This window comes from Lepidothrix coronata, unplaced genomic scaffold, assembly GCF_001604755.1.
Source record: "Lepidothrix coronata isolate B3197 unplaced genomic scaffold, Lepidothrix_coronata-1.0 Scaffold7, whole genome shotgun sequence".
Classification (NCBI taxonomy): domain Eukaryota; kingdom Metazoa; phylum Chordata; class Aves; order Passeriformes; family Pipridae; genus Lepidothrix; species Lepidothrix coronata.
Genome location: NW_016690187.1, coordinates 5,587,178 through 5,602,114, shown reverse-complemented (window position 1 = coordinate 5,602,114; position 14,937 = coordinate 5,587,178). Strand labels below are relative to the sequence as shown.

The following is a 14,937-nucleotide window of genomic DNA, read 5'->3' as shown; positions in this document are numbered from 1 at the left end:
TGCACACTTGCCACAGAGAAGCAAGAGAAAGAATACAAGACCACAACTGAACTATACCTTCTGAGCTGCTTGTTGTATCCTGTTCAGACAGTGTGTTGGCACCAGCCACATGCTCCGATACAACCTCTGGGGAAGTGGGCAGCTGCAGATGGGAGGAGCCTGTGGAGCTCTGACTTGATAAAGTAGTCAGGAAACGATCCTCTGAGAGTTAAAGACATGAGAAAGCATTTTACACACCTGTCAGAAGCGATATTGCTTGTTCCCAGCCCAAGCTATCACCAGTATCTACTTTCAAAAAGTTTTTACTTAGAAAGCAGGTATGGCCACACAGAGCAAAGGACTGGGCAAGCTAATCCATGCAGTACATAACATACAAAAAATGCATACTCTTATAACTACTACCTTCACTTCCCACAAACTCTCAGTATGCCTCACAGGTAAGAGGTCTCAGCATCCATAACACAGAAGAGGTGAGAGGTATTTCCCAAATTCCCTGTAGTTATTCAGTTATTTAGAAAGCCTCTGAAAATTTTTCAACTCAAGTTCAAAAGAAAACCCTTGCTGGCCAATTTAGTATCATTAGTAATTCAGCTTCACATTACCAGCAGATAGCTGATTTCTATCTTACTATTAGAAAGAGCAAATCTGACACAACGGGGATTCGCTGTTCCTCTCAATTATCAAATTTGACGAAAGCTCCCTTGTTATGTCAGGGAAAGGGTTACAGCAAGTTTCTTTTGGTAGCTTATGAAAAATAAGTAACAGACCTTTCTCTCCATTTTGCAGTGCTGGAGAAGCATTGCGTGGGGAAGCATCCATGCTACTGATCTAGGCAGAACAACAAAATACCAATGTTGATGCCAAGCTCTTTACAGCTGTATCCACTCCTCTGTGGAACACTTGCAAAAACAGATGAACCACAAGAGAGCACTCCCACCCACTTCTCAGCCTCTGAATTGTCACTGTATCTGTTAGCACAGGAGAAAAACAAAGCAACAGCAACCCAGGTTCACAAGATACTTATGATGGCTATCATCTGTGTATGCTGCTTTAAACACTACGCTGTCCCTCTATATGAACCTACTTCCTGCTTAGATCAAGGGTTAGTTTATTTTAGCAGCTTAACACAAATGTGTTAAGTGGAAAGGACGTGTATCCCCGCAGCAGAGCAAATCCAGGGTCTCATGGGGTTTTTTAGTGCACCTTGCTAATGATAGAACTATTGGGAGTTCAGGCTCCCTGCATGATGCTTATATCGGACTGCCTTGCAGCCCAGACTTTTTCCTCAGAGTACCAGCTCCCCACAGGGTGAATGTTCAGCATGCTGGCAACTGTACACTTGGACAGAGCTCTTGAGGCAGCAGTTCAAAATCATTTGGACCTCAGTCAATTCCCACATGACACATCACAAAGCAGGGGTGATCCCGCTTTGATTATCAGTCCTTTCTACATCATTTGCTCTGCCTCTCTCAATATTTTTTGCCTTTTCTTTTTCACAAGGGATACACCTGATGGGCAGTAATGTAGGGTCTATTCAGATGACCCAACTCCTATCTAGGCATACACGACAGTGACTGCAGCTCTCTGCTGGTAGTGTTCATATTAACACTACACAAACATCACAGAAAATCATCAACTCCTATTCATACTTAAGTCTTCTTCTATACAATATGGCTCTTAGTTCACATCTTCAGGAAAAGATACATATACTAACATGCAATTGAAGCTTTTACAGCTGAAAACTACAGAATGCAGTAAAACCAGTTTACTAATTATTAAAGTGAACCGAAGCCAGTCTTAAGACTATTGTGTTGCCACAGGAAAAAAAAAATGTTTAAGAGCCTTCTAGCCTGCTACTCATACCTTGCTTTCTTCACCTTGCCTCAGTCTTCCAGGGCTGGGAGGTACCGATGGACGTTTTCTCCCTTTCTCTTGCTGGAAGAGATCCTGCAATCTTAAATTAAAAAAAAAAAAAATTTAAAAACAAACAAACAAACAACAACAACACAACCCACCAAACACAACCACCCACATAAAACATTGTACCAAAGAAAAATTAATCAAAAGACAGTAGATGGTACTATTTCTAATTGACACAAGTTATGAAGTTTCTCCATACTAGAATACAGCCAGCATGATTTCACAAGTCTTTACTGTAAACTCAGACTGCTGTTAACATGTGTCAAAGCAATGTTTCAAATGGCCAAAGACAGCACATTTTCTTCACCTCTGAGATAATTTCACCCAATCAACTGGTCTCCCATACTCCCCTCTTCATATCTTTTCCACATTTATTTAAATGACACTTTTTCCTCCAGATGCAAGTTGTGCTCTATTATTATATGGCCTCAAATGATTTCTGTTTCAATCAACCAGCTCTGTGGTCTTAATCAGTAGAGGACATTCAGCACAAGCTATAAAGAGCAACTGTGCTATAGGGAAAGACAGTACAGCAAAACCTCTTCACTCCTATAACCAACACAGTATCAGTGTTGCTCACAATTCCAACATGTGTCCTCTTACCTATTATTCCAGGCTTGTAGCATCTCACAAAGTCCTTGCTTTTTAGCTATCAGAGACTCAAAAACAGATTGCAGCTGTTGAGGCGTGTCTAATGATGATGAAAGCAGCCTTGCTTGCATTTTCTCAGTCCAGTTTCGAAACTCCCCTTCTTCCATCTGTCAGAAGAAAAACTGTCAGCGTTCTGTCACCTGAGATGACACAAAACCTGAGTGGCTCCCACCCACATTTTTCAGCCTATGGTCTGCTGATGTGAAAATAGTCTATTACCTCCTTTTGGGCAAAGAGGTCTTCCATCTTCTCTTCCCTCGTTTTGCTGAAAGTATCCGTTTTCAGAGAAGCAAGGCGATCATCAACAGCAAGATACACTTGTGACACTCTGTCAACAGGGATGCAAAGAGTTAAGCTGTGACTACTTGCAGCATCTTCAACATTCTCTAATAATGAAGTCTGAACATGTTTAAGGTTAACATTTGAGAATACAAAAAACAACACATGACAGCCTTCCTGCACAGTAGGCTGTCCCACTGAATTTAGAGAGGAAGTTGGAAAAACTTATTTAGTAACAGCAGAAACCTAAAATTTACACACAACTGATATTTGTCTTCACAATTTATTCTTAACAGTGGAAGTTGTCAGAGATGTAATGCATGTCACAAATGCATTACTAACAAAGGGGAACTGTTGTGTCACCTGTGACTAGGAAGAATCTCCACCAGCAGACTCAGAAAAAATAAGTACCTCTATTTGAGCTCTAAACAAAGCTCCACAGGTTTTGAAGTCAGGTGGTCACAGAGACATTAGCTATCCAGGAATGCTATGACCAGGCAGAACAGTAGTCAGGCTGGATTTAACACAGTTTTTATCAGGCCTGTCTTCCATCTTTTTGTTCCTATATATAGAAGATGTCTAGGCTTATGGTAGTTTATCTTACACTACAAGAAGGTACCAGTCTGCCTGCTATCATCATATTCGATAGCTAACAAAAACAATTACTTTTATACGCCAGAGAGTTTAGTTGCTCCATGACCAATATAATGAAGACAGTTCTATTTGGACAATAGATTTGAGCAATGTATTTGCAGGTTTTGGGGATGAAGACATAATTTAAACTCAGTCAGATGCTCTATATAGCAATGTTAGGGTAAAGGTACAAAGTATTTTCTGCAGTTTTCAGATTAGTCTTCTAGGACCACCTCCTTCTCTGTTTCATTTTTAGCATTAGAAGGAGGAATTAAAAATACTTTAGCTGTGCTTGAGAAGGCATTTCATAAGAAAAGGTGACATTTCAGACACTGGCTGATGGTCAACCTTTCAGTGGCTACCTGGTAGCATCATTCAGAAACATGCTATATCACTCAGTTATCAGTGCAACATTCAGGAATGGAGAAGAAAAGAATCTTAGTTTCTACTGGCTATGTTTAAGCTGAATTGCCACTAGACAAAAATGTGAGTGATTAGTACAGACAGAGTAGGTAAAAGTAATAAAAAAAATTTCAATAACACATGTTTTAAACCATTACTTTTCTATCATGTAATGAATAAATATTTAGCAAACCTCATCATACTAGCAAAAACAGTTATGTGTTCTGCTAATAAAAGTACAAAATACAAATAAGATGAGGAAGACATTAAAAAAAAGCTTACTTTTGTGAGAAATCCTTGAGATCCTGCAAAATATTAACTTTTAATGGAGCCTGCCGTTTGATGTATATCTTGGGGAGTGGGACACACACTTCAAGCAGCCGGATTGGAGAGTAGCTGAGAAGGCAATACAACAGCTATTAACAAGACTCACACCATATAGTACCAGTTCTACACCATATTGAGGTTTGAGGCCTTTATATGAAAAAGGGCATTGCCAATGTGTCCAGGGCTTTAGCTACTTCTAGTAGTGATAACACCCTGTTCATGTATCTTCTAGGCAGAAGGTAAAACCACAGATCGTATTGGAAAAACAAAATTCTGAAAGCTTTTGGAATTACATAGAGAAAAGTGTTTCTCTTATGCATCATGAACTGGAACCATCCATTCTTAGAACATTGCTCACCACATGTAGGACAGTGATGGCACCACAATGCCCTCTGCAAGCCAGCAAACAATGTTGCCCTTGTGGTTATAGTGCAGTTATGCTATCCCATGCTGTATTCACAATGAAGAACAGAAGTGATGAATCCTTAGTAGGGCTATATGCTTCATATAGTACTAGAGAGAAAAGGAAGTTTTTAGCAGTGGAACTCACCTGAAAGATGCCACCATCTGATTATAGGAAAAATACTGGTGATAGTCATGATGAATGGAATGACCACAAGGCTCTGCATTGGCCCTTCGCGTGTACTGGTACCCATAGAACCTCAGCTCAAGATATTTTGCAAAAGACATGGACCAAGAGTCATTGGAAAGAGGAACAACCGGTGTCACCTGAAAAATTGAAAGCCAAGTGTCTCGATTTCATCCTTCAAACAAAATTAAGGACAGGCTAATCTAGACAGCAACCTAGTATTTTTAGTACCAGAAATGCCCATGACCCTGAAACATGCTAAACAACAAAGACAGCATTTATACAAAGCTAAGGCCAACACATAGTTAAAACAAATCTGATAAACAACAACTGCTAGCTGATGATGACAGGTGCTAAGTTGGGGGAGTCCAAACATATCCCTGATGGAAGCTTATAACAATTTCCAGCAACCCAGGCAGAAGCAATGGTTGCATCATATACTTTTTCCTCAATGATTCTTCTGCTACAAATGCATTGGTATTGTTTTGCAGTGCATTTCAACTTCAGCAGCGCTTGCAAGCTTAGAGTAGACACACAGCCACAAACATATTAGTGTTTACACGAACACACAGAAATAAAAGGTTATAGAGCAGGTGTATACACAGCAGTGCAGGGCCTGCCGTCAGCAATTACGTTAACTTCCTCCAGGTATCTTTGAAACCAACACCCATGTTTAAGTCAGCATAAGCAGGTGAACTGAATCATCCACACGGGTAATTGAGATGTTTTACGTCTCAGGCACTGTGTGAATCTTTTTCATTAACTTTTAGTCTCATCTCTTTGAAGGCTCTTAATGTTTAGCTAGTGATGCAGTTAGCAATGTTTTCTTAGCTAAATTACAGAAGAAGTTTCAGATAATACACAATCTTACTATCTTGTGGGCTTTCTTTAAAGCAATTTAGCATTCCTCTAATGAAAATGTTACTTTCTAATGACGGCAAAAGGAATTCTAGACGTCATGGTGATGCAATACAGACTGTTCAGTCCATAGCAGACCAAAGAACGCCAGGTGGCTTTAGCCAGTTACTAACCCAGTAGCTCTTGGAGTCTGCCCTTCCCCACACATACATTCTTTTGATGCTCATACTGATTCACTGCAAGGAAGGGACCATACTCTTCATCTCTTAAAGGGCAACTCCATTTTTTCCATTTAAATCTATCCTCTCAAAGCCAGTTTTGACACTTTCTAACCAGACTGCCTCACACAAGATGCTTCACCCTCAAGAGCCCCATTTCTACTAGAGGAATTTGTAGGTAAGATGAGAATATCTGTACCATCAACAGGTTTTCTGCTGGTTTAGCCATAGCTCCAGAGATGAGCACCTTCTCAAAAATGCTGCCTTTTCATACAAAGCCAGTCACGAGAATACTAACCTGGAATAGCAATGATTCTTAAGCCCACATCCTTACCTGTTTGCACAGTCTGCACCAGGAGTAAGTAAGAATGGTGTGCTGGTACCCAGGGACTGGGGAGTCCAGCTCCTTTAACACAATTTGCACACAGCCTTGCCCGTGAACAAAGCGACGGATGTGGTGCACCATTGGTGTTTCACAGAACATGCTGGGGCATTGGTAGGAAGGCCTTATAGAGAAATAGAAACACTTATGAGTGATCATAACTAGGCACTGCTGAAGAACTGATTCAACAGATCTAACTAACAAGCCTTTTAATATCATGCTATTACTTACCTTCACTGTAAAAAAAGTTTCCTAAACTTTTAGTGAAGGCTAATTCTGCCAAGTGAACTGTACTCATTTAGAAATGAAGCACGTAAGGAAGTTCCATTGCCAGCAATGGCTGTATAGGTCCCAAAAGCAGTGAATCACTTTCTAAAGGCATATTACATATAATCCACAAAATAAAGATCAAAGCACCTATGGAAGTGCTTGGCACTAAATGAAAAGACCACTTTGGCAGTGTACCAAAGCACATGCTACTGAGGACAAAGATGTGGCACTTTCAGACTTAACTAGGTGCTTAGAGCCCTAATTGCTACAAAAAAGTGCTAAGTGAACACATTTGTCTTCATGAACTTAAAAATCTTGTTTCATAATCTGTTCCACTTGCTCATAAAGGAAATAAGAAAGACAGGGCCAAAGTAGGAAAGCAATGGATGTATTTGCTTGTAAGGAGTGAGCATGATTAAACGAATTCTTAAATCCAGTCCCTGTTTCTCTATAGTATGATAGTAAAGCAAAGGGAACAACAGATTTAAGTGGTAAGCTTTACTAGGACACAACCAGCTCTGCAAACTTGCATGATATTCTCCTAAGTGATAGAGGGTGGCAGGTCAACTTCACAGAGCTATCAAAAGCTATTGTTTTGTTTAGAATAACATTTAGAATAAGTTCCTCCTCACCTGAAACAGTAGCGCTCCAGAAAAATCCCTAGAGTTAGGTCATTTTTCCCATAGAACTCCATGGTCACAATCCTAAAGCAGAGAAAAAAACAGCTTTAGAGACTCAATATTGCCACTGTTAGGTGTGCAATGGCCTTTAGGTGCACAGATCTAAATGCACTGCTGGCTTGTTTACAGCTCTGTATACCTTATAAGACCTTTTTTCCTAGATCCCTGCTGTCAGGTTTGCTAATAATGAGATCAGTCCTACTAGAACAACTTTAAACTTGACATTTAAAAGTCTAATACAAGCCAACTGCACTTTTGAAGATCATGTTCAAAAACATCTAGGCACAGAAGTCTAGATAGCTTGAAGCTTCAAACACTAACACTTAAATAGCTACAATTGGGTACATCCAGAATATGAAAAAAAAATTAAGAAACCCTTATTCTTCTAGAATATTTAATAGCAACTTTTGTTTCCTCAGAGCCTGAGGTGATCATGGCATTATCACCATCTTCTCTGGCTCATTTCTAAGCTTTTAAAGGAACTCTAGACCTTTCCCTGTAAGAGGGTCTTCTCTTTACTTTCCCCTGATCTAAATGATTAAACACCAAGGCCTGTCCTGTTTAGTAGAGATAAAAATGTGTCATAAGTTGCATATGATTAACAAATTACAGCTTCCTAGGATGGAAATAAAGCTTTTAATACTGATGACTATAATATGAGAAAGATAGCAATATATTCAAATGCCAGTCTTGGATAATACAATCTATAAGTACTCAGAGATTCTCACAAGGTTCATTTTTGGACATTGTTGTGTGTTCATTTACACTAATACTCTTCCCCACAAGACTGCATGCAGTGCTGCCCTACACACACAGGCACTATCCTGCAGTGAAAGACCAACTAAAGCACTTGATTTCAGGCCGGGCTTTCTCACTCATGCCTCGGGATTACAGAGGCCATGCAATACTGCTGAGGAGTCACCTGACCAGGCAAAGCAAAATCCTTTCAGCAAAAGTTCCTGTTACAGGATGGGTACAGCCTACCAAGGAATCCTCAAAGAAATACTGCTATGAGGTAGGCACTGACCTTGACTTCAGAAAAAAGGGATAGCAACAGTATAAGCTGTAGAGGAGTAGTTTTCATACCAGGGGCTAACACAGGCACTTGGAGCATTGCTGGACTGAGCAGAAGAGCTACTGAAGAGAACACAGAGCCTCTGATGGTTTACCGGACTCAGGCAATCCACCTAATAGAGAGAAATGAACTCATTCACTGGTTACAGACACCTCCATTAGCACACAACTTCTGTTGACAAAAATCTATTCTAGTAGTTTTATTTAAAGACTCTGCTTGCTCCTTTTGTACAGATCAAAGTGGCATTATCTCCAAGCTTCAGGTAAACTTGTACTATGTATAACTGCTAAGTGTCATTTTTAGAACAACATAACTAATATGCATAATGAAACCAGAGCACATGCCTGTGTTTCTGTGGAAATGAAGCCAAGAGGAACAGAAAACAACAAAAGCTCCATGACAAACATCCAAAGTCTCCACATCACTGTATGGTTTACGACACCTTGGATTCAAACTCTGCCAATACATTATACCTCAATTACTCATTCAGGCTATAGAACGATTCCAGTTTTCTGTTCTCTGTCAAGACATCTACTGTGCTGCTGCTGGGATGGAGCTGTTTTCCCTTCCACACCCTACAGAACTATGAAGTCACCAAATACTTTTCTTTGATCACTGAATACATTTAAAACAGCATCAACCAGTCTGATCTAGAGCAAGGGCTAGTCTTACAGTTTATGGCCTGTCAAGCTACACAGATCTACATTTAAGTACCAATTAAAAAGTGACTTTTGCTCATGAATATGGGGGCCAATTGGCTCCAGGACCAAAATGTTTGGCTACTACAACAGATCAGTTCTCTGCTCTTATTCACAGATTTTTTTATAATTCAATAAAACACCAAGGTCCTATTCCTCAGATACAAGTCAGTTACTTTCACGGTAGTTTACCAAAACTTTAAATATTGATTACAAGCACATACTCCCATGCTTTGAAATTTCAAAGAACATTCCTCCCCCCCACATTATGAGATTCTCACTTTTCTTCAGATCACCCAAACTTTTACAATCAATCAATTACTTTAACATAATTACAACCTACCGATGTTTCCATGATATTAGGCCCTCTGAAAATGAAAATCTTACACTTGTACAAATCACCAAAGACAAGGACCAAGAAAGCTCAGTTTAAGAAACTTCTTAACATTTGTTCCCTCTTCATGGACTCATTTTCAGAAATCATTTAGGTACAGCCAAATCAAACAGGCAGTGTAATACACTGATTCTGGGCTGACTTTGTGCATTTCTCAGAAATTTTGCAGTCTTGTTCTGAATGATTGCAAAGCACTTCAATCTAAAATCCAGTTATGTCCCAGTCAAGAACACAAAACAGAAACCCCCACAACCAAACAAAAAGAAAAAGATCCAAAAAAACCAACCCTCTGGTTTAATATGAGATACTACACCTTCTATATACCATGAGAAACTGATGTAACTTGGGTTTTCAGCAGCATACCTCCATCTTACCTTATGAGACCATGAGGATTCACTCTGAGCCAGTCCCTTCTCCTCCTCTTCAATTCTGCACCCAGTTTTTCCAGTAGGGACACTAGACACATCCTTAGTTTGGGCAAAGGGATCTGTGCTTTTCTGCAGTATCCTCCCTCCTCTGGCCCGATAGTCAGCCAGCATTCTGGCTAAGCTCTGGCTGTCACGTAGATGTTCTGCTATTCTAGTATTAACCAACTCGTGAGAAGGTAAGATTTGGATAGCCTTGGCTTGGATACTCCCATTCCTTCCTTGCAGTCCAGACAGATCTCGCAATAATTGCCTCTTCCTTCTGCTCTCCAACTCCTTGTATTCCTTATTGAGGAGAGGAGACCAATAAACTTGCTCAGGAAAGTATTCCCGGGCAGGACATCTCATGCCTTTTTCAGTCAAAAGAAAAGGTTCACGAAATGTCAGTACTGGAGAAATACAGAGAATGACATCTTTCAACTCCTGTTTAAATGCTGCAGAGTAAGTCTTGAGACGATCCTCAGATGAAGTTACCTCTTCCGCGACATATAAACCAGTGTCATCCTGGAGAGGGTCTCTGAAGACTCTCATCTGACTCTTGGACTCCTGCAAATCATCTGTCTGTTGAAGAGGCTCTAATGCCTGGCTATCCAGAGTGACCAAGTGCTGGTCCATGCCATGGAGGGGCAGCAGGGATGTTTCAGGTATTGCAAGAGGTACAGAGTTGAAGACTGCAAATGGTGACTCCACTTTGTGATGCTCTTGCTGTTTTGAGGACACTGTTTCCAGTTGATTGTTCTCTTGGTCACCTCTCTCAAATAAACCTCTTGGTTCAAGCAAGCTGACCTCATCAGAGGACACTGACTCAGAGATTACAGGCAACTTTTCAGAGGACAGTTCAATGTCTTTGACTGCTGTGCTGAAATCCTCACCATTGAAGAGGTTCTGTTGTTCATTTTCATCTCCTGGCTCCTCAATAAGGGAGTGAAAGGAGGCGTTTTTGGTGAGAGTAGGGGGCATGGCAAACTCATCCATAAGAAATGAGATTTCCAGCTGGGAATGATAAGCCACACAGACCATGAAGATCAGGATCTCCTTCACACGAGCCAGCTCATACTCTGCAGCACCACACAACTTGATAGTACAACCCAGGTGCTGAGGACACCCTTCAAAGAACATCAGGGGTTTTGTCTGATCTAGTAGAAAAGCAAGACATAGGAGTTAAGATACAGTTTACCTGCTCTTAGGTATCTCACACACTTGAAGAGATTGTAACAGAGACTAAGAGCAAGTAACATCGGTAGCTACAAAAACTGAGGTTACTGTACTAACTTATTTTTGCAAGCAAACAAGCATTTGCCATAAAAACTTCTCCTGTTTTGTAAAAAAGTTACCATAAAGTCTAAGTGAAGGTCGTATGGAACATGCTGGCCTAAACAGCATATTCTAACATCACTGGAGACCCTGCAGCAGTGAAGCAAAAGAACCACTATCATCCCAAGCACATTTGCTCATCCTTACAAGACAAAAAGCCTATGACATTTGGAGGGCAATTTAAAGGCTGGAAGGAGCAACAGTGAACTGGAAAGGGAAGTGTTCAAGGACAGATTGGATGGAGCTTGGAGCAACTTGGTCTAGTGGAAGCTGTACCTGTCCATGGCAGAGGGGTTAAAATGAAATTATTTTTAAGGTCCCTTTCAACCCAAACCTTTCTATGATTGTATGAAGAGACACAAAGACTGCACCTCCACAAAGATATGCATCTACAGCATTTATGTGTGCCAGCACCACTGGTAACCTGTCAAGCAGCATTTCTTCCTTCTTCCTTGGCAGACTTCCACTGCCTTGGGGGGGTTACAGAGAAAAAGGAACTTCATTTCTCAAAGATGCACAATGACTGGACAAGGGGCAACGTGCACAAATTGCACCAAGGCAAGTTTTGATTTGGTACATTAAGGTTGGACCAGATAATCTTTTGAAGTCCCTCCCAACACAGGCTGTTCTGTGATTCTCTATTTCAGTGCAGAAAAATTCTTTACAGTGAGGATACTGCCCAGACAGGCTACGAAATCTTCATTCTGCAATATTTTCAACAGTTGGCTTACAAAAGCCTTAGAAATCTGATGCTGCATTACTCCTTCCTGTTTTGAACAGGAGGTTGGAACAGACAAACTACAGCATCACGGGAAGAGAAAAAACAGTTTGGGAGTGTCGAGGGTTAAAAAGGGGTTTCCCCTGGAGTTGGAAAGTGGTTAACTCTGGGGAGTGTGTTCTTGGTGTAGAGCCAATCAGAAGCTACAATTTGCCCCTGTGAAATGAACATATTACAACAGACCAGAAAAGGAGACTGGATGATGTAGTTTGAAGAGAGGCAGCCATGGTTTGAGACGCCACGTGTTTGAGTGGGGGCCAGTGAGCCCCACTGGGGGGCCAAGGCCCCCAGCTGGGGCTGCAGAAACCCGGAACAGCATTAAAACTGGATTGGATGCCATGGCCAAAGGCTGGGGGAGTTTCTCCACTGTGAGTGGGCAGCAGAAGACAGAAAAGCAGCAGCAGAGGCAGCGCTGAGTGGAGAGCTGTGGCTGAAAGCCAAGAAGATAGCCAGCAACCAGCAACATGGCACATAGCCAGGCTGAGAGATGCAGAGATGTCCTGCAAGGAGGGAGAGCTGGCAACAAACCAGAGAAAACTCAGCAGAGACTGTTTTGGGTAAGACTGGATTACCTTCCCAAAACCCACAGACCTCCTGAAGAGGAGGGGTGGGCTTCCAAGCTTTTAGGGAGTCCCGAAATGCAGCTAGAGAAAGAAAGAGGAGCTGAGAACTCGGAGATGTCCTGTGAGCTGGACCACGACAGAATGCAGGAGAAGTGGCCTTCCCCCTCCCCCCTGCCACGTTGGCAGCTGAGACTGAGCAAAGGAGCTCTGTTAGAACGCTTGGGGCAAAAAACTGAACTGAGAGCCCTAAACCATTCTGACTTGAGGGAACTTCACCCCTCAAGGAAGGGACTTTCATGGGATGCCTTGCACCCTGTGATATGACCATGGTAAGGCGAGTTTTGTCCCTGCTTTGCAGCCCATGGGAGAGACCTTTGGTTGGAGCTGAAGGGCTGAGAGGGGTGAGAAAAAAACCCTGTGTTGTAATGGAGAGAGAGAGAGAGAGAGTGAGAGAGAGAGTGAGAGAGAGAGAGAGAGAGAGAGAGAGAGAGAGATTTTCCAGCTACGACAAATCTAGCTACAACTGCTGCCTTGAAGAGGAGAGATACTGCTGCCCCGAAAGTGGAAAAGACCTTTTCTTCTTTCTTTCTGAACTTTTATTGGAGGGAAAGGAGGGATTTGATCTATTTTGGTTTACCATAGGAGAGATAGTTAGAATTGTTGTATATAAATGTATTATAGTATTTATTGTGTTAGTAATAAATTTTGATATAATTTTATCATGCTAGCAGTTCTGTTATGTCTGAAAACCCTCTCACACTCAAGCAAATTGTGGGGAAGCTTGGAAACTGGATTTTTGGGGAGCTCAAACCACAACAGGGAGAAAGAAATTAGTCTGATTAAAATCTATATCTATATATAATATAGATAATCTATATAATCTATACAAAAATCTTGTTTCATTTTAGTAAGATCATTCTATTCTGTACACAGCCTGTTCACTGTAGTTCCAAGAGGTAACACACGAAAAATGAGTAGGATAATACTCAATCACACAAGGAACCCAATAGTTTAGAGCTATTTAAAAGGAGCAAAGCATTTATCCTTTCACACACATAAGCTAAGACACATCAAGCTTTACTCACCATTAGGTAACTGAAAAACTTGCATATAAAATTTATGACAGGTTCCCAAACGTGGTTTGGTCAACAGTTGATCCATTGACATCACTAAGTCTCCCTGGGTCATTCGACTTACACGGTCTAACACTTGCTATAAAAACAGAAAGAATAATAAGAATCTACAATGCAAAGAGGACTCCTAATCTTAAAAAATAAACCAAAAACCACCAATGTGATCCAGAAAATCTCTCACAGAGATGCAAATTCTGAGTTAAACCCAATCTCACAAACATGCATACACAACATACAAGAATCTTAGAAAGACAGTTGGATAAATATTTCTGGTGAGTGGTAAGATTGTGCCCTTCCTCAAACTTTTCTGTTTGAATAGATCCATGTACTTCCAGGAGGTCCAGTGCAGTCAGAATAATGCTGACTATGCCAGGAGCTCAGCCAACTCCCACAGCTACTCTCTGTATGGTTGTTTGTACTCTGCCTCACAGGGACAGAGGCTCTCTCACAGTCACTAAGGACCCAGGTGTGATTTGCTACAAACACGTGTCAAAGTTAACTAGAAATGAACCAGGGTATAAGGTCCTATCAAACAGGGACACAGCAGAGTAGCTACGAAGAGCTGAGGAAAAGCTACTCTCTAGGTTTGCCTGTCTTGCCTTCTTGGAAGTGAAGTACTATTAATAAAGTGCCTAAATTTGGTTAGAGGAGAAAATAATACAACTCTTTGCTTTCTTCAGAGAGTTTGCTACAAAAAGACATTAGAGATCTATTACAAGGCCCAGTCTAACTCTGACTGGGAATGCTCACCGGCTTGACATTGATGACCAGAGTGATACCATGCTCCAAGAGCATGTCCTGGGCAATTCGGGACACAGTCTTCTCAACAAGGACCAAATTAGGCCTGACGTCAACTATCCGCTGCACGTAGTTCTTCAAGAACTCCCTTTCCTGCAGACAGGACCAAAGTATGGCAGTTAACTATTGCAAACCCATCAGAAAAAAAAAACAAAACGCTTTAATGCTTAATATTATTTTCCCCTTCACTTACATACTGGCCTTTTCCATACAACAGGGAAGATGGCTATCCAGAAAGCACCATCAGTTGCCCGTTGTGCACAGTTCCATGCTCCCACAGCACAACACCCCGTTTATCAATAATTTGTTATAAGCACGAATTGCACATGAGAATATAGTCCAATGACAGTGTGAAGTGAGGGACTTGCAACAGAATCCAAACATATATATATGCACCTTACACCCTCACACATAAAAAAAGCTTCATGTTCAAAAGGTGCTGGAACCAGAGCATCATAAACCAAAGCACTTTGCAGTATTATGTTCTCCACCTTCTGATACATGCTAATGCTGAGTGCTGGCACTCAAAGATACTTACATTCAGGAAAAG

The 14,937-nt window shown here is 41.1% G+C and overlaps 1 protein-coding gene across 3 annotated transcripts in view; it reads right to left on the bottom strand.

Annotated features, from left to right (window-relative positions):
* PIKFYVE (phosphoinositide kinase, FYVE-type zinc finger containing) overlaps positions 1–14,937 on the bottom strand; it is a 65,247-nt gene that overhangs the window by 13,398 nt on the left and 36,912 nt on the right. For all 3 annotated transcript variants that reach the window (XM_017834929.1, XM_017834938.1, XM_017834949.1), the window contains 13 exons: positions 14,340–14,480; positions 13,542–13,668; positions 9,751–10,937; positions 8,296–8,396; positions 7,162–7,233; positions 6,212–6,383; positions 4,763–4,941; positions 4,168–4,281; positions 2,791–2,899; positions 2,524–2,678; positions 1,864–1,954; positions 768–828; positions 50–201 (listed from right to left, as the gene is read on the bottom strand). In XM_017834929.1, the coding sequence (XP_017690418.1) occupies positions 50–201; positions 768–828; positions 1,864–1,954; positions 2,524–2,678; positions 2,791–2,899; positions 4,168–4,281; positions 4,763–4,941; positions 6,212–6,383; positions 7,162–7,233; positions 8,296–8,396; positions 9,751–10,937; positions 13,542–13,668; positions 14,340–14,480 (2,661 nt within the window). The remainder of the gene's footprint in view (positions 1–49; positions 202–767; positions 829–1,863; positions 1,955–2,523; positions 2,679–2,790; positions 2,900–4,167; positions 4,282–4,762; positions 4,942–6,211; positions 6,384–7,161; positions 7,234–8,295; positions 8,397–9,750; positions 10,938–13,541; positions 13,669–14,339; positions 14,481–14,937) is intronic.